At 37.5% G+C, this 19927-nt stretch overlaps 1 protein-coding gene across 1 annotated transcript; it reads left to right on the top strand.

The window, feature by feature from the left end:
- On the top strand, positions 1-19541 carry LOC121340322 (ATPase family AAA domain-containing protein 2-like). The gene is made up of 21 exons (XM_041413016.1): positions 1-107; positions 1130-1222; positions 2158-2266; positions 2453-2568; positions 3880-4054; positions 4680-4768; positions 5111-5270; positions 6492-6582; positions 7008-7322; positions 7929-8034; positions 8499-8679; positions 10131-10316; positions 11698-11833; positions 11984-12180; positions 13406-13565; positions 13991-14117; positions 14176-14279; positions 14800-15090; positions 15799-15923; positions 17929-18057; positions 19503-19541. Exons 1-21 carry the CDS (start codon positions 1-3, stop codon positions 19539-19541), a joined length of 3036 nt encoding a protein of 1011 aa, XP_041268950.1.
- The last annotated feature ends 386 nt before the right edge of the window (positions 19542-19927 follow it).

Genomic DNA, 19927 nt, shown 5'->3' with positions numbered 1-19927 from the left:
ATGGTTCTAAATTCTTTGCTTTCAACAGAACCTAGAAGATATGGCACAGATTCTTCAGGACAATCTTCATCTGTCTCAGAGAGAGATTCATGCAAAGGGTACAAAAGGTTTGTGTATGGTTAAGTGATAGTTTTTCTGTCACAATAGGGCTGTCACATGAGTTTACTTTAATGTTAACTACTTTAACTACTCAATAATGCTTTCAAAGGGTTTTGGACTGGTGGCAAATAATATAATTAGTGTTATTATTACTGTGGTAGTCTGAGGTATAAAGAAAACAAACACTGGTGGTGGCAGGCCATTCTTTTTACTTGCCATCAGATCTTATTTGAAAATGCAGTATTTCTGGTCATTGATAAGTGATTGTGACTGTGATGAGTGTTGTGGCTGAGATTGTGTGGCTGAAATTAATTTGTTCTGTAACTGAAGCCAGAATCTCCCTCTGAAAACCTTAGACTATTTAATCTTGAAAGATGAAAGTTATTTTCTTAAAACCAAAGACAATTTAGTTAGAGGGAGAGCCTGTATGGAAGTTTTAATGGATTTTTTTTAATTGTGCAAACACTGATTCTGATGTCTCTTTGGAATCAGTTCATGCTTCTGTATGAAACCATCCTTAAACCAGAAAAATATTGAATGAAAATCTAATTTATGAATTGCAGCAGCAATGACAAAGGGGTGTCAGATTGTTTAAACAGAGTGCAGAGAGTGCCTTCTCTTGCTAGATAGGAACATTTTGTTTAGTAACATTGAAAGCAGACAATTATGGAAGGAAGAGGTTTTGAAGTAAAATTTTTAAGTAAGTTTAAAATGTTGATTTTCCACAGAGTGGCTACATAATGCTAAGTGAAACTCGATTTGTGTGTCTGAGAGAGAGAGACTGGACAAAAGCAGTAACTTGATTAAGAATTTTCTTTGCACACTAGTGATACATTTTACCTTCCTAAGAAAAATTAAATATTTTTCTAAATAAAAAAGGAAAATCCCATCATATACTTTGATATCAGATAAAATTTCCAATTATCTGAAAACTTTGTAGATTTCAAAGTAATCTCTGAGATAGTCCTGACTTAAATTTTAGTATTACTTGGAGTGCATTTTAATTTTTTACTTGTTTGAATGTTTGCAGACAGAGATATGGAGTCCTCAGCAGTGATTCCTTTTCCTCTTCTGATGATGATGAGGATTTTGAAATACAGAAGAAGAAGAGATATTTAAGGAGGTTAATGAAATTAGAGAATAGGGGAGGGAGGAGTGTACCTGGGAGGACTTTGCATGTGCCTAACTACGAAGTGTTGCCATCTTCATCTTGTACCCTTTCTAAATTGGGGCAACATTTAATCATACCTGTTGGTATTAAAAACTGTGATTGGAGACTCTAAATTTGGATTTTTAGAATTGACTTTTTATAAGAAATTTGATTTCTAGGTGGGAATGGGCAGAAATGTAGAGATACACATTTGATGTATGTTCTTGATGTAAAACTTCACTGCTTCTATGTTTTACCATTGTTTGTTCAAAATGAAAACCACTATAGGAGCAAATGTTATAAGTAGGAAATAGATTTTGTTACTTAACAAATGTTTTAGAAATATTAATTTAATAGCAGTCTAACAAATGAGTTTTCAGCCTGACATCTTTCAGATGTGTTTCTTCTGGCACACATATTCCAAAGTCCTAAGGAAAGCCCAGGAGTCATGGGCAGCCTTTATAATGTCAACACCCACTGAAATAAGTATTCTCCTGGTCTGTAACTTTTTGAAGGTAAAAGCTAAAACTATTTGAAAGATGTCAGTGTGTTTGGGAAGGGGAGGAATTCTTCCATCATACTAACCAAGGTCAGTCCATGGTCTCCACATATGGAATAATTGTTCTTAGCTTGTATTCCTGTATATGCTGTGTTAACTGGCTTGGATATTCATAAGTGGTATTGTAAAAATAATTAACTCAGTTTAATGTCTGGAGTGACTATTTTCCTTTATCTACTCCTACCCATGAAATGTAAAACATTGGAATGAGTATTTACCTATTTAGAAAGTTCATGCTTTATAAGATTTATAAGGTCTTCTGCATTCACTTGCTATCATTAGAAAATCAAAAGTCTTCTATCTGCATTGTAAGTTAGGAAGCACCTTTTTTTTATTCAATTCAAATCAGATCTCTTCTGGTCAGCTTTCAGAAGTGTGCCTCAACAGGAGTTGACAAGGATACCATGAAAACTGGAGGAAGTCTGACTGGTGTGGAACAAATGCAAATAGATGGTTCAGTAAGTATTTTTGATTCATTGTGGCAGTGACACATTTGCAGTATTTATGAAAGCTTCCAGTAGTGGGCCATCTATAACTCTCTTGGTTTACAGTTTTCTCTCTAGCAATCCGGCTTCTCATGGAACCTTATCAATGCTGCCGCTTTCTTTAACATATAAAATGTGTTCTGTTGATTTCATCTTTAGGTACAGTTTGATGGCGTGGGTGGTCTTTCTGACCATATTTCATCTTTAAAAGAGATGGTCATTTTTCCATTGCTTTATCCCGAAATCTTTGAGAGATTGAAAATTGAACCTCCAAGGTAACAGACACTCTTTAAAACTCTTAAGTTCTAATTTTCCTATTTTCAGGAGAGTTCAACTGGGGCATCAATATGTTTCATGCTTCCAGATTCTCAGCAGTGGGGTCTTTTTCAACAGTAGTAAAACGTAATTAAAAAAAAAAGTTGGTAGACTCCAGTATATGTGTAGGCCCAAAGATTTACTGCCTGGTGAGACCATCCTTTCAAAGTGTCTTGCCTTTCAAAGGCAGAGTTGGGGATTTTTTCTTTATAGCTCTGTGTGGAAGCGGACTTGATTGGTTTGTAAGCAGGAAGTACTTTCTACTCAAAGTCAAATGTTTGTTTATTGAAAGTCCACTTGTCTCTACCACCAACTCTTTTTTTTTTTTAAGTTCTCAAGTATCACTTTTGCAACTGATAGGATATGCAACTAGAAACTTGCAGTGTTTGTTGTACTTGAGCTAAAATAAGAATCTGTCCTCTTTTTACAGAGCTAAGTGGCTTCTGTGTTACAAAAAAAAAAAAAAAAAAAAAAAAAAAAAAAAAAAAAAAAAAAAAAAAAAAAAAAAAAAAAAAAAACCCCAAAAACCCCCAGTGCTTTAATTGTTAGCTTTATATATTCTTGGTCAACAAAACTTAGTCACAGCATATTGAACTAGGGCCTAAAATTCTTTGCCTTCAGTAACCTTAAAAGTATTTCAAAATGGAAAGAAAATATTTCTGTGCTTTGCTTCTTTATTAATTGAAATTCTTTTTTGAAGCAGAAGTGTATTGGCTTTTGTAGTTGATATAAATGCAGAAATGCAGAATATCTTTCCAGCTTTAGAATACTTCTTCTTTGTCACCAGCAAAGGGAAGCCAATGCCAGTAACTCAAAGCTTTTTAAAGGAGAATCAAATGTTTTACTATAAAACCTTGACTTATGTGAAAACAAGAATGAATATGGAGTGCATCATTGAAAAACGAACTGATGATTCCTAAGTTAGCCTAGTCTCAGATTCTGCGTTGGAAGTTTGTTCTTGTTTGGCTCCAGCCACCCGTGCTGGGTTGTCAGAAGTTTTGAAAGTGTCCTTTTGGGATGCTGTAAGCTTTTATCAAGGTTTTGTACTTCCTCATTATCCTTTTTACTGATTTTGTTTGCTGACTTGGAGAACTGTGTAGGAATGTTTTTGACTTTTCTCATACTTCAGCTGTTACTGCTACCTTATCCATGAGGTGTTTTGTTTAGGAGAGCAAAATTGTGTGTTTTAAGGATGGGGTTCGTAATAGGTGCTTTTCCATGATGTTTTTTTCTTATGTGACTTTTTAAAATTTACTTTTTTTTAATTGCAGAGGCTGTCTGTTCTATGGTCCACCAGGGACAGGAAAGACACTGCTTGCTCGTGCACTTGCTAATGAATGCAGTCAAGGTGACATGAGAGTAACCTTTTTTATGAGAAAAGGTGCTGAGTGCCTGAGTAAATGGATAGGAGAATCTGAACGACAGCTTCGTTTATTATTTGAGCAGGTAAGGTTGAAATTTGGCATGTGTTCTGCCTGAGTTGGAATTAAATTTCTATGGTCTCTATGTTTTGTCAGCTCCTTTCACTGAAATGGGATTGCCACTGTTTCCTTTTTTCAGTGAAGTTTTAGGGGTTTGAAATCTTGAGATGTATTGGGAAAGGTTAGTAAAGGAAATAATAAAATTCTGCAAAGTACCACCACTACCACCCCCCTCTCCCCCAAAGCAACAAACGTAACAACCTCCCAAAAAGTCACAAAAAATGTTTCAAGAAGTAAGAGGTGGTGGCTTAAGATCTGAGGGAAAGAGATGCAGATTGAAAGCACAGTCATTTAAACTGATAACAGAGGGTTGCTTCCAGAACCTATAACTTAGCTAAATCCTGTCTCTGTTCTTGTGGTTTCCAGGAAGATGTAAAAACTACTGATGTGGTTTGTTTCTTGTCACCCAGTCTCCTTGAGTTGATATAGGCTGCTGTCTTCTGTTACTCATGCCAGTTTACTCTGTCAGCTCAGTTAACAGAATCTGAAAAATTTAGTTAGTGCCATTCCAACCATGATGTTTTTCAGGCTTTTTCTCTTTCAAATAGGGCTGTTTTCCTGATGTCAATATTCCTGTGTTTTCATTGTAGGCCTACCAGATGCGACCTTCAATTATTTTCTTTGACGAGATTGATGCTCTGGCTCCTGTACGGTCCAATAAACAAGACCAAATTCATAGGTAGGGTATGTCTTGTATCTACATAGAAGCTGTTTGATCTTTGTGAAAAAAAAGGCAATTTATTTAACTTCAAGTGACACATTCATTTTTCCGAAAATTAGTAATTCTGTGCAAATGAATCTGAGATTTTTAAACAGTAATTGAAAACAGTTTGCTGAGCTTGATATCAGCAAAAGGTCTGTGTTACCTTATCTATATTTTATTATGACTCAAAATGAGTCTTGTGCTAAACAGCATCTCATCAATAAAAACTTGTCCTGTTTGAGCGATCATTGGTCAAGGTTATGTGTAACTGAAGAAAGTTTACTAAGCTGGTGAATGAAAACCATATTTTTCTGTTAGCTCTGTTGTGGGGACGCTTCTGGCACTTATGGATGGCTTAACCAGCAGAGGAGAGGTTGTGGTGATAGGAGCCACCAACAGACTGGATTCCATAGATCCTGCTTTGCGAAGACCTGGTCGCTTTGAACGAGAATTCCGCTTCCGTTTGCCAAACAAAGAGGTCAGAACTTCCTCTCAACTTTACGCTTCTGTGGCAAAGTCCATCTCTGTGACAAATCCCTGTAATAAGGCAGCATTGTGCAGCAGTGCAAGTCTCCATCTGTACAGTTTGGACAAAAGCTATAGGGAGACAAAATAGGATATTGGAGAAATTGCATTGTAGTGTACAGGGCAGACCTGGCTCTGAATATGTATGATTAGGGTGATTTCAACAAGTATCAAGAGTTTCTTGATTTGAACGAAAGAGTTAATTCTCTACTTAGTTTTGGTTTCTCTTTACTGGTGAAGAAAATAGGATGCTGATAGTAACTGAAATGTTTAAGAAAGAATGGGTATATTAATTAGTTATAAACTACCCCTCTAGCATCTTGAAAGTAAAAGAAAGGGTGAGAGAATGCCTCCATGGTAGCAAAAACTTTGATCAAGGCTGATGCTGGAGCAAATTAAATATGTTGGGATCTTACTGGAGGTTATTTACAGGGACTTGGACAAAGATGTGAAGGATACTGCACAGGTGCAGGGCTTGGGAAGCTTCTAGTTCAATGGCAATAGTTAAGCAATATAAAAATGGGTATTTAGAAACTAAAAAATATTGAAGGGGGGAGATAGCTTGAAAAACTGGAGACCTCTTTTTGTGTTTTCTCACTGGCTATCTCTGATATTTCTTATCACTTCTTGGAAAAAGGATAAAAAGGCTTACTGGATTGAAAGCTAGTAAAAATGCACAAATATTTTTCTCCAGTTTTCATCTGCTCTCAGGAGATGAGGTGCCATTACAAAGATCTAATACATGATTCTCTACTGTGAAAGTGTTCTAGAAATCTGCCATAATTAATCTGTGTACTAAACGATTACTGAAACTTTCCTTAATTTGAGAGAATTTTCTTTGATGAAAATACCTCTGTTTGCAGATAAGGATTTTACAAAGACTTTTCCTTCAGAATCATTAGGTCTCACACTTGGGAAAACTCACTTTTATGGTAGATGTAAATGTCTTTTACTTTACTGCAGGCCCCAGCAAGAGTTTAATGTAACAAGTTCAGAATTATTAAATTTCCAGCTTGAAGAAGCAGACAGTGTATTAATAATTGACCTATAAAATACTAAAAGGTTTAGCAGATAAGAAAAGTATTTGTATTGGCATAAGGGATTTTGTGGGTTTGTGTTGTCATTGTTCTTTTAAGAGAAAATTTAGGGCAAACTGAAATGCAACTGTTTCCAGGCAAGAAAAGAAATTTTCAAAATACACACACGAGACTGGAAGCCGAAGCCATCGGACAACTTACTTGAAGAGCTGGCTGAAGAATGTGTTGGTGAGCTTGAAATCTGTGGGTTACTACATGTGACTTGAGTCGTAGGGAACCTGAGCTTGTAGCAGGCAGTACTGAAGCACTTGTACCTTGTGGCAGAGAGAGGCAGTGAGGAGGCATTTGACATGGGAGCAAATTTAGGCACTGCTTTCAATTTTCTTTTTGTCTCTCAGAACATTAGATGGGTGTGCAACATCTTTCCCAGGAACAAAGTTTTGAGCAGTGGGCTGCTGCCTAAGTGCAGGATATCAGGCTGTGAGCCATGTGACAGAACTTTTCTGCTGTGCAGTTACTCTTTAAATTGTCTCTTAGCCTGGTAATTTCTGGCTGCATACAAAGTTATTCAGTGTTGCCATTTAGAAGTACTGGCCTTGAATTCTGTTTTGTCTGAGACTGACATAACATTTGATTCTTGTTTTGTTTATTAGGATACTGTGGTGCTGATATTAAAGCCTTATGTGCCGAAACTGGTCTCTGTGCTTTGCGGCATCGCTATCCTCAGCTATACGAAAGCAGACAGAGACTGCAGATAAACATGGATTCAATTAAAATAAAAGCAAATGACTTTTCCATGGCCATGCAGAAGACTGTTCCAGCTTCACGGAGGGTTGTGCCTTCCCCTGGGCAAGCACTATCAGCTATTTCAAAGCCACTGTTAGAAGACACACTGGAAAGGATTTTACAAACCTTGCAGAGAGTATTTCCCCATGCTGAGCTTGCACTAAAGAAGGACCAACAGCAAGGTAGAACATCTACATCCACTTGTTTTAAAATCTGCCAGAGCAAAAGCTTGTGATGTGTGCAATCAACGTACACAAATGTACTCAGCTGTACTAGCAGCGCAATTTTATAATTTGTGTGTGCACAATGCTGGGTGGGAGTTGTGAGTGACATGCAAAAGCAGTTGAGAACTACACATTCTCTGCTGGAGGACCCTGTTTCTGACAGGAGCTAACATCACATTTATCACTTGCAGAGAGGAATCTAAGCTTTAAATTATTAGCACCTATTTTTAAATAAATGCTTAAAGCAGGAGAAATGTTTTTCAAGTGTCTGGGAGCTACATAAGGTGTTCCTAACCATCTTTTTTCTAAGGAGAAAAGCTCACAAGTTTTTGTCAACAGAGAGATAATATCTGATGCAAATCATGGGACATAGGACAGCTTTGTAGAGACTTGTGCATTCTCCTTTGATTTGTGGTAGAACGAACTCTTCAGGAAATAGCATTCAAATGATGAAATACAAGAGAAGTGTTTTCAGCACCGATTTTGAAGGTGTATTAAGGCAAGAGACAGATAGACTATACAAGAAAGTTAACAAACCTCTCTTCTCTTTAAATCCTATTTTAGGAAATTATGTGATCGATAGTGATGAGGAATCACCATCAATCTCTGAAGAGAAGCTGACTCATAAAATGTCTGGTTACAAGAAGTCAGAATTCCGCACTTTCAGCAGGTACATTTGTCCCTGTTGTGGCTCTGTTTTTAAGGGAGCTGAGTGTTTAAACTGTTTGGTGTGAGGGATGCTAGATAAAGGAGTTGAGAGTGTGTGTGGGGTGATTGATATTTGCCAGACATAAGTGTGAAGGTTACTCCTGTCCTGAGTACACTGCCTTGACCCATCAAGCTGAGCTTTTGTGTGGGTTTTTGGCTGGATAGTCCCACTCTGGGATTTAAGAGCTGTTACTTAACCCAGCCAAAAGAGTAGCAGATGTGCTGGGGACTGGCAGGATTTCTAGCAGAGGCAGAGTACCAATTAGTGAGAAAGTAGGCTTTGATAGTTCTCCTGTTCATGGACCAGCTTATTATTTTGTGGAAGAGGAAGAGTATTTACAAAAGAAAGTGCATAGGAAAAAACTCTAATGTCTGTTTTCCTATTCATCGCTCATTTTTAATCTTGTTTTCTGCTTATCACTGTAGAAATCCTCGTGACCAACCAACATCTTACAGGCCACGGTTCTTACTAATTGAAGAGCCAGGATCTGGGCAAGCTTCTGATTTGGCAGCTGCAGTAATACATTCCCTGGAAAAGTTTCCAATTTATACACTAGATACACCAACTTTGTTTGCTAGCACATTACCAGATGAAACATGTGTACAGGTAGCTTTTTTCCTCATTAGTCTCATAGGATTAGTGTATAAACTAGTGAAGTAAGCAAAAGTCATTGTCAATATAAGTCACCTGATTTAGATGTGCTGTTTTGTTTACTTTTGTCTGAAAATCCACTTTTCCGATGGAATGATACTACGTGAGGATTTTATACATAGCCGTGTTATCCATTTGAAATGTAACAGGGAGAATATTACTAGCAGCTTGGGAGGATGGGAATTGCTGCTAATAAACCCCTCTCTGTGGCAAGAAATCCTGCTGGTCTCATGTGGTATTTAGAAAGTTGTTTTTGCTGCTTCTTGAGAGTCTGTGCTACCAGTAGATGGCTCTGCGTTGCCCTGACAGCACGTCAGCGCACGTTCTGTAGCCTCTTTTTTAATAGTATTTGTAGGGCAGCCAAGATTTTGAGGCAAAGAATTTTTTTTTGTTTGTTTGGGGTTTCTTTACATATACATACACAGCTTTTACTGCTACAGTACGTGCAGGAAAAGTGTTAAAATTCATGGAATACTTAGATTTGTATGGTGTTGAGTTTTCATTAACTAGGAAAAGGAAATATAAGCAGTTTGGTGCTGTTTTGCTTTTTTACTTTTGGGCAATAAATCCAGTTTGCTTTTTGGCATCACTGTATTAAAATATTTTGATCTCTGGTAGCAGCATTTGACAGCTATACAAGTTAGGACAGACACATTATGTGACTGGATACTCATTTGTCACATAGGAGGAGCAAGTCCTTTGCAGATTGTTAATCTGAAATGGTGCATGGAGAAGTTTTTTGTGTGAAAGAACTGTTCCACTTCCCTTATGTAGTAGATGCATGTTGTGTTCTGTGATTGAGGGGCCATCTGTGGGCAGTGGCTTGTGATTTTCCAATGCCCACCTTTGGTAATGAGAGGCAGTGAGGGATTTAGCTCTTCAGACAGTCTAAGGATTGGTCACCTCTCACAAAATATGCTTGAAGTTATGAATTATAACCAGACATCTTGTGCTGTGTTAGCCCTCATCTTTTCACATAGGCCTTTGTTTGTTCAGACTGTGCTGCAGTCTGAAGTGGGTGTGTGTCCTTCTGAACTGAACACATTCTGTAGTGATTTCTCCAGGCAAACACACCTTGCCGAAGAGTTAGCTTTGGGATTTTTTCAGGCACACCACTACATTGGCTGAGTTCTTAGGCTCTTTAGAGTTATTTTATACCTAAGTAGTTCTGAAATCAGGCTGAGATTCAGGTCTGTTTCTGTCTGCATAGAAATGTCTGTATTTGAGTCAAAGTGAAAATTTTACCTGATTATTAAGGAGTCATTTATTAATTTGTCTTCATGTCTTGTGTTTATACCTCGTATTTCATAAGGTGGTTTGACTGATATGTATTTATTTAGTAGTTAGTCATTTAGTAGTCTCTTCTACATGATGTAGTTTTTTTATCCAAGCTTTCATTTTACCAGTTGATGCGAGAAGCTCAGAGATCAGCACCGAGTATCATATATGTCCCACAAATCCCTTCATGGTGGGAGACTGTTGGAACTACGCTGAGATCTGTTTTTACAACACTACTGCAGAGCATCCCAAGGTTTACTCCAGTTTTATTCCTTGCAACATCTAATGTACAACTGAAAGATCTCCCAGAAGAGGTATTTCAGTCAATACTTTTCTTCCTTCGTTACTCAATTTCTTGTTAATTTATAACTCCCTGAAGCATTAGAGTTACATGCCACTCTTAAGCAAATTCATAGTTGTTACTCAGGCATCCAAACCCAGTCCCTTAAAACTTGCTTAGACAAACAATGCTGAAAGTATTTGCCTAAAGTGTTTTCTGAATAAAGATTGACTGCTCCAGCTTTTTCTCCCTTCTCACATACTCAAGATGATTAGACAGTTGTATGGACATGCTTCCAGCAATGGTTTTGGTGGCTTCAGGGTGGTTAGGTGTGTCATTAGTGAAGAGTGTTGTGTTTGAAAAGTAGCTAGGAAAGAAAGACTGTTTTTCTGAAAACATTTTTGAAATTTTTTTTTCTGAAAACATTTTTTGGAAAAAAAAAACATATTGAAAAGTCAGATATATTTTTGCTGAAAAAACACAGAGGCCACACACAGATGTATTTTTGCTGAAAAAATACAGAGGCCACAAAATTTTTTCTGAAAACGTTTTTTGGTAAAAAAAAAACATACTGAAAAGTCAAATGTATTTTTGCTGAAAAAATACAGAGGCCACACTGTTACTGATGGAATGTAATTTCAAATTTAAGTTATTTTAAAAAAATTAATTACTTCCTTCATCTGGGTGAAAACTCAACAAATTATCGAATTTCTGTTTAAGCAACTTGGAAATAAATTTTTAGGTGTATTCTTTGACAAAATTCTTCAAGAAGACATGCTGAGCATTGTAGACATGTGAAACTGCATTAAAGGGAGGTGTTCAAAATGTGAATGTGTTGCTTGGACTATTTTGTTTCAGTAACAGAAGTTTTCATACTGTTAATAAGTGCCTTCTAAAATAAGGATTGAAATCTCTTCCATAATTTTTGATAATAGAAATAGAAAAATGTAATACAACTTGGAAGTATTCAATTTGAGACACTTCATTTAAATTAATTAAAAATAAAATCAGAGAAAGCCCAAACACTTACTAAAAAGCCAGCACTTGTCCTCTGAGCCTTGCCATTTTCCCTCTGTAGCTGCCATGAAGATTCAAGGCAAAGGACAGCAAGGCACATAAATGGAAAATAAGCAGCCTTGCGGATGGTGAATCCTCAGTCACCCCTTTCTCAGTTGTTTGTCATTCAGTTTCTTCATGGAGCTTAAGACCTAGAATGTGATCCTTAGAGAAGGCACTTTAAATTGCCATGCTGTAAAAACCTAGTCTTTTAAGGCCACAAAGATAACTGTTAATTTCTAATCTTATCCAGATAAGTATTCAGTTTTATTCAGAGAGATACTAATTTTTTTGGAACAGAATATAAGAAGTTTGCACGGCCTTGTATAACTGAAGTATATTTTCTCTTCGAGTTTTAGATAAAGGTATTGTTTAATAATGAATATGAAGAAGTTTTCAGAATCCCACGTCCAACCTGTGCTGAGAGAAGACGTTTTTTTGAGGACTTAGTTATGAAGCAAGCTGCTCAACCTCCTGCATTGAAAAACAACACAAGTGAGGAGGATGTTCTACATACAGAACTTTGCTAACTCTAGGTTAACAGTTAATGCAGTATTTGCTTGGGTGATAATTTTCTATCAGTCATTTTTCATGTGCTTGTATATGAGTGCCATCAGTTAACTACAACTTTCTGATTCAATTAAGCTTGCCAGCCTTTGGAAGTGCTGCCTGTAGCACCACCACCTACGCCTCGAAAGCTGACAGAGGAAGAAAGAAAACAGTTGGAAGAGCAGGAAGAGGATACATTGCGTGAACTCAGGATTTACTTAAGAGATGTGGCTCAAAGACTTGTCATTGACAAACGTTTCAAAGCATTTACAAAGCCCATTGTCTCAGAGGAGGTTAGTATTGACTTATAATACCATCATAACTGTGTGTATTCATAATTCCTCTGTGTTTAAGTTTCTTGGTGTTCTTTTGCTCTTTGTAGGAAAGTTTATATTTCATGTTAGGACCGTACTATACTGATATTACAAGAAGAAGGAAGTAAATTTTGCTTTTACTTGACTCCTTGAGACTCTCAAATGTTTATTATTTGGGTATTCACTGAAAGCCCTATGTTCTTTCTAAAAGATCTTTAAAAGTTTAGAATATTTCAGTTAGAATGGATCTACAAGGAGGAGCTAGTCCAAGTGCCAGTTACACCAAATGTCAACACAATTTGCCCATGGAAAGGTTTGGATACATAGGTATGTTACAGCACTAAAAAGTAGAGAGATCACTTTATATTTATAAAAAGTACCAAAAGGGCTGTTTTAATAAAGTGTAAAGCTCTTTGATTAAATATTTTCTGTGAGAACAGGAGTAGAAGCAGCAGTTTGTCAAATAAATTTTCAGATACTATTCTCAGTTTCATCTGGGGCTTTTCTCAGTACTTAATCAACCATAAAGGCTGCATGTTTTTTCTTGCTTCCATACACTTCCCATTGAATTTATTGAATAAGTCTATGCCAGCGGCATGTACTTCAAAGTCAGTTGTAATTTTAAGATAGCTTTGCATTTCAGCAAAGTCCCATTCCCCTAAGTATCCACTCACTTGTCTTTTTCTTTCCTTGTAGTTTCCAAGATAACTATAATAACCTGAATAACCTGTAAACACACAGATGTCCTCATCTACTTTTAGGCTCCTTTTAAGCTCTGAGTAAAGAAATTGACATTTCTGGGTCCAGTTATCTCATTCTAGAATAGATGCTTAGGACAGGTGCTTCAAAGGTGCAAATCCTGCAGGTTTTTTTCTTGCTGCCAACAACAAGGAGAACCCAAAGTGACATTACTGAGAAAGGTTTCTCTGCTGTGATTTTCTGAAAGGAAGTGAAACGCATCACACCAGTTACCCTCTCTGCTCCACACATGCTTCTGACCACCCTGCTTCTTTTTTCCCCCTCTTCTGGTCTGTCTCTTCAAAGACACCTGAAATACCTTTTCCATTTTCAAGAAGCTGGTTATTTTCTGCATCTTTGTGGGTGTTATAAATATATGGGGCTTTTATGAAGTCCTTTTTTTGACTTTATGAAAGTCATGAATTTTTGTAGCTTAAATCTCTGAGCATGTATATTTAATTTGTAGGCACCCAATTACAAGGACACAATTAAACAGCCCATGGACCTCTCGACAGTTCTCTTCAAGATTGACATGCACCAATACTTAACTGCAAGAGATTTTCTAAAGGATATTGATCTAATATGTAGCAATGCTTTAGAGTACAAACCAAATAAAGGGCCTGCAGGTATGGGTCTATTTTTTATTCCTAATTTGGAAAAATTTCAGATGTATAAATTGATAGATTTTTTCTGTGGAAATTTAGTAATCCCACAGTGGATATGGTATCAGATAATTCTAAAGAGGCCCATTAGATAATTTTAAACAACCCCAGAGAGCATTTCTTGCCAGGTTGTTAATGTTTTAGTGTTAGATATATTGTTTAGGTATGGAATTGTGATAGAAAAAAAAAATGTACTAGTTACCAATGAACACATTGGTAACTAGTACTTTTTCTTAAATAATTAAGTTTTCTATTTTTATGCTGAAAATACAGACTGAGATAACCTTTCAGAACCTGCCTATGTAAAAAGAAAAATAATTGTAATTAACCAAAAATAAAGAGTTTCATTGACTGGTAGGAAATGCTCAGTTCTGGCTGTAAAATTTCAGATTCTCTCCTGAGGCACAAAGCGTGTACTTTGAGTGATACGGCATATTCCATAGTGAGGCATGAAATGGATGAAGATTTTGAGCAACGCTGCCAAAAAATTAAAGAATCTCGTAAGGAAAGAGGTACGTTTTTTGATGCTGAGGATTTTAAGACTTGTCTTGTGCTTTGTAACCAGCCACACAAGACACAATTCTTTGCTCTGTGGGTGTAAGAAAGCAAACTCAAAGTGTAATGAGAAATGGAAGATGCCTGCAGCGCCTGTGGACACCAGTACCTCCTGCTCTAATGGCAAGTTGCATTTTATGAGACTTTCTTGGAGAAGATCTAAAGTCACTGCTACCTTCTCTGTTCCTGTGGCCTAAAAGTAGGTTCCTGTGATGCTTAGTTCTTCATGCCAGAGGCACTGAATTTTTCACTATGCTGCTTCAAATTGTGGAGTAAATCCTGAGATCATTCATTCGGTATAGTTATGAAGTTGAATGCACTGGCTGCATGACATTGTAAGAGCCTGGCCTTGATGGCCCAACTGACATTTAATAGCACCTACATCTTGAAATTCAAAACATTGTCTGTTTCAAATATTCAGCTAGTTTGCAGTTACACGAAACAGTTTTTTTCCCTTCCCTGTCTATAATATATCTAATAGAGAACTGATCTCATTAACTTGCAACCTTTTCTCTAGACACTTGTAGGGAGATGGTACTGAAGCTCCTGTGGTTATTTTCCTTGCAAGATGCTGCTGCTGCATTTTGAAGAAAGGACTGCTTTGGGAATGGCTTGGATTACTTTTTTTGGTATTTCTTTGTAGATAAGTCAAAAAGAAAATGTAAAATGAAGGAAGACTCTTCAAGTATCTCAGTAACGAGGGAGAATGTTCAGTTTGTATCCTCCCAGGACAGTCCTATAGAAGAACATGAAAATGTACTTCAAGGACAACTGAAAAATGGGACAGAAAATGAAAGTGAGAGAGTGACTCTTGTGGCTAAATGCCCTGCTGAAAAAAAGAGCGTCATGCTTCCTGAATGTTCAGATCTAAGAGAAGAGATTGAAATGCCAGATTGCCAAATAGCCAGAACTGTTGAAGATTCAGGTTCAAGTGGTAAGTGCAAGGTCAAACAGGTAATTTAGCTCCTTTTTGTTTTGAGGAGAGTGACACTATTTATTCGGTTTTAGCGTTCCTGAATGTCCTTCTGTTACTTCTTTTGTGTCTCTCTCAAATCAACACACAGTGTTCCTTGCATAATGATGTTGTTGCTCCTGTGGTTACTTTGGCTACAGCCATGATTTTTTACAGTGGCTGGTTTTTTTTTGATTCTACAGTTTGTTTTTCAAATGATACCGAATTGTACGAGTATCTTCCCAGTAATAAGCAGCCTAAGTGTAAACTATACTGCTGTACCTAAAACAGTGTGGACACAGAGACCCCTGTGGTATACAAGAATTATGTCCCAATGTTTGAAATGTAAGATGTGTAGATGTGTTTCCTGACCTAAAATACTACTTTTTTAGACCATGTTTGGTTTTTTTAACTTCAGGTTTACTGTGCAGTGCTGTAGTGGCAGCATGAATATTTTTTCTTAGTTTTACCCCGCCTTTTTTCTCTAGTGCTTTTCTTCATGTCCAAGTTCCTAGTTTTTATGGAGCAGCACTAGAAGGTTAGAAGTCAAGCATTTTTCTGTAAAAAAAATGGATAACAATTCTGTCTCTGTTATTGCAGAGGCTAGTCTTTTTCAGGTACAAGACACTTCACTGATACTGTATTCCAGATAAAGAGAAATCTTGATTTCAAAAACGTGTGTAATTCTAGATTCACAAGTACATCCTACAGCTTGTGTGGGACATTCTCAGCTGGATGAGCAACTGCAAGTATGTGACGGGGAAGCAAAGAAAATTCACACACAGGGAGTGTCTGTGGATTACTCTGAACTCAGAGTAAGTCTAATTTCAATTTTGTTAGTACTGAAGTAGGATGTTTTCTTGCTACCTGTATGGTTGTCAGTTAAGTCACTTGTTAACCAAAGCCAATTCAAGCAATTCATGAGAGGGATATATAGCTTGTGAAATGATTCAGCCTGTAATGACTGTTGTTTCCAGAGCTGGTGCAGGTGGCTGCTCTTGCTTCTGGTGAACTGAATTTTAGGAGACCATTCTCTTCCTAATCTTCAATGTAAAAGGGCTTGTTAAATTGTGAACCTGCTACTGCTGTTGCTTAGCAGTTTTATGATGGACTGGGGAGATGGGTATTTTAGTTTGCTGTTTGCATGCTTTCATTAATTAGGACCTGGAAAAGAACCTTGATTTTTAGCAGTGATGACTTTAAACCTGAAATTAGAAGATGCACCAAAAGATCATCCTGGATAAAATGCTTTGCTTCTTCTCAAATACTTTCAAAATTCAATGTTAGAATTTTGCATCTGTACAGTTACATGGTTTTTCTAGTTCCCTCTAGGACAGAAGTTGTTATCCTAAAGTATAGCCAGGGGAAGGATTAAACATGGGTCTAGCTGCAGAAGGAAAAAGAAGTTCCTTTGCATGAACTGGAGAGGGTAGAAGAATGACCTGCCCCTCAGGGGATGTAGCCACAAGAAAAAGTCAGGAAATTACTAGGTTGAATTTCTGGAGGTTGGTCAAAGCAGAGGAAGCTGCTGTTTACCTGCTGTGATAAGAAAGGGAGTATTACTTGGTTATTTCCGTTGTGTGGGTGAGATAATTCCCTTTGGTAAAAGGGCTCACCAGCACAATTTCTATCACATTTTTAAGTGTTGATCTGAACTGTAGAGGTTAAATTAACTTTCCAAGATGGCTTCCTAAGGAAGCAAATTGCAGGGGGTTGTGTTGTTCATGCCTGCTTGTATATTTAAAGAAGCTACACAGTTTTTTTCTAGAATCAGGATGCTAATAGCATGTAATCTGAAGTTATTGCCTGCTGACTGCAGAAGTGGTAGGGTAGAGCCCTTACTGACGTTTCTGCTCATATGTGTTTTAGCTGTGAGGAGAGGGCTACAGTCATGACACACATCTTTTAGAAGACTTCTTTCCTTGACATGGGTGTCACTGGAACTCACTGCTTGTAGCAGAGAGCCCCTCCAAAATGGAGCTGCTTGGTTTTGTATGGGGGTTTTGGTTGGTTGGTTTTATTTTCTTGGGGGTTTCTTTTGGATGTGTTTTCACTTATTTGCTTGATATTAGGTGTAGAAGTCAAATCTTCCAGTAGCTGATCTAAGCGAGGCTGAGTCTGATGGCAAGCAGTTGTGAGGCAGTAGTATTTTTGTTTGATGTGGCTGCTCTCTTCAGCTACATCTGTACAGCCTCCCACAAAACACAGCTACTGAACAGCCCCAGCAGTGCTGCTGCTAGCTTGTTAGTGTTGCTTTCCCCAGATTACCACACTCACATTTTTGGTAACACAAGGAACTGTGTGAGAGATTGTAATTTCCTATAGACTGCTCTGATAGTTCATCCACTCTTGAGTTGAAAGGTAGGAGCTGACTGATGTTAGTCACAGTACAGATTCACCTAATGGGTAGAGGTGAGCATCTAAGGATGCTTCTGTTTCCATCTGGCACAGCTCTGTCTGGAAGATCTGTAGGCTTGTTTCTAAAAACTCATTTTTTAGGGCTGTCTATTGCACTTCTAATGAAATGCAACCATGATTTCCCTGAGGCAGCCACTCTGTGACAAAGTAGATTGTGTCATTCCCAGCTGTTCTAGAAGGAGTTGAATTGCAGTTATGATCACTGATGTCATATAGTGATGAGTAAGAAAATCCTGTCTGAAATACAAGTTTTTCTCTGACATGTGAAATATTAATTTGCTTCTTCCAATTAAATCTTTTTGACATAATCAGTTTACTGAAGTGCCACTTCTATTTAAAAATATAAGAAAAGAGGATGTATCTTGTGCTGTTCTGAATTGCAGTTTCCATTTTTTGCTTCAGCAAGTGCTGGATTTAGTTATTGCGGCAACTGAGAATGTCAGTATAACTCGCATGGAAAGACTATATGCTCTTCTTAGCCAGTGCATTTACCGACATCGGGAAGATGATGACAAAACTGAGTTAGTGAAGGTAAATTTTTGTCTTGTAGCCCTTTGTGTCACATGCTATTATACATGTGTGTGAGCTGTGTATGTGTATGGGTGCGCTGTGAACATCATGCTTATTTGGCATTACTTTGTGCAGCTCAGTTGCCTGTCTCTCAAGGCTTTCATTTCAGTCTGGAAGACATTTATCCATGTTGCAAAACTTTTGTTGTATGTAGTATAATTTTTGGCAGTCTCAGCAGGAAAAGGCTTGAAGGCAATGAGTCCACCCACTCAGGCCTCTCAAACCAGTTAACCTCAGTCTGTCAGTAGTCTTCTCCAGAAGCCTTTCAGGGCTCTGGGAGGCTGTGAAAGGAGGGTTCATTTCTCAGTGTGTCACTTCCTCTTTCCCCCCTTGCAGGCAGGCACATGTGGTAATGCTTGTATAGTAGTCATTCCATTCTTGAAAAGAAATTAAGTATAAAGCATAACAAGAATTTGAGACTTTTTTCTAGTCTCACCAGACTTTATTTTTAATTAGCATGGCCCAAGCATCTTTAATTTGACAAATGGGTGGTTTTGTGCCTATGACAGTTTGCTAATCAGTCAAATTCTCTAATCTTTGCCTCTAAGAGGGGATTTCTGAGCTGTCAGAACTAGGCAGAAATCTTCCACAGGCACCCATGGTCCCAGTTGGGCATTCCCAGTATTCAGTTCATTAAGATAGGTTGGATATTCAACTTCAGCTTCAAGGCCCTTGAATCCATTTGTCTTTCAGATATTTGTGCCTGAGAATAGATAAAATTTATTATGCCTCTCAGTCTGCCTTAAAAAAAAGATTGTTCTCTTTGGCCCTAGTCATCTCAATCTCTTCTTCCAGAGCTGATAAATAGCTAGAACAGACTCTGTTCTGATTGTGCAGGCCAGTCCTGAAAAATGCACCCTCTCTTATAATGATGTGGTTTGGTGTGACTAGGGACCTGTTTATGTTATCTGACAGCTTTTGAGCTTTTGTGATTGGACTTGATTTTTTTGATTTGTTTTCTACTTCTACCTTAACAGTAAAACACCTCCTCTTCAGAGTACCTGCATTATTTGATCAGAAGCAACCTTTGCTGTATACGAAGAGAGAGACTTTAACAAGAACTTAATCAGAGTGCAGAAAAGAACAGTTCCAGCTTTTAGTTGTGGCTCTTTGGGAACTGCTTCTTCTCTCATTGTTGAAACTATCACTGATAAAGATCCATAGTCCCATAATACAGATTCCTCCAGTCTCTCTAGCCTACTCTGTATTTTGGTTGCCTAAGGATTTGTTTGAAACTAACAGGTCTAGAAAGATGTAGCACATGTATTGGCTAAAGATGTATTGGCTAAACTTACTAACAACTGTAAGTTATCAACAGACTCTTGATTCTTTTGATGAAGAAGCAAACAGGGTTCTCTTGCTTGCGTTCACACTGTGACTCTTCATTTGTCGTTTTTTCTTGTTAGGCAATGAAGAAAGAAATTGCAACGTTAAATTATCTGTGATACTTGACTTCAGTATATTCTAATGTTGATGTACTTCTCCCAAATGGAAAAATTATGTTTAATGTCTCAGTAATTGCAGCAACTAAGAACAGAAGAATAGAAGAAAGAAACTTTTACCATATGAAGGAAACCAGACATAACCTCCACTCTATGGATCATCTCCTTGCACACTGGGTGAAAGAGCTCGTTTCAAGACAACAATGTTTTCTTTCCATGGAAACATAATGAAATTCTTCTAGAGGGTCCTGATTCTGACTCCTGATATTGTCACAAAGCTTCCAAATATTTTTGTCACTGTAAGATGTGGGAACTTATTTTATTTTTCCTTTAACTTCTTCCTCTGATTTCTAGTGAATAGAAGTGAGTTGGGAGGTTCTGGGTTCTGC

Source organism: Onychostruthus taczanowskii, unplaced genomic scaffold, assembly GCF_017590055.1.
Source record: "Onychostruthus taczanowskii isolate IOZ18803 unplaced genomic scaffold, ASM1759005v1 scaffold4, whole genome shotgun sequence".
NCBI lineage: Eukaryota > Metazoa > Chordata > Aves > Passeriformes > Passeridae > Onychostruthus > Onychostruthus taczanowskii.
Note: the sequence above shows the minus strand (reverse complement) of the source record. Positions and strands in the feature narration are given on the sequence as shown.

Coding starts and splice junctions, on each gene's coding strand:
- LOC121340322 (XM_041413016.1), top strand. CDS start 1: ATGGTTCTAAATTCTTTGCTTTCAACAGAACCTAGAAGATATGGCACA. Junction 2,569..3,879: donor TTGAAAATTGAACCTCCAAG/GTAACAGACACT, acceptor TTTTAATTGCAG/AGGCTGTCTGTTCTATGGTC. Junction 8,680..10,130: donor CAGATGAAACATGTGTACAG/GTAGCTTTTTTC, acceptor TCATTTTACCAG/TTGATGCGAGAAGCTCAGAG.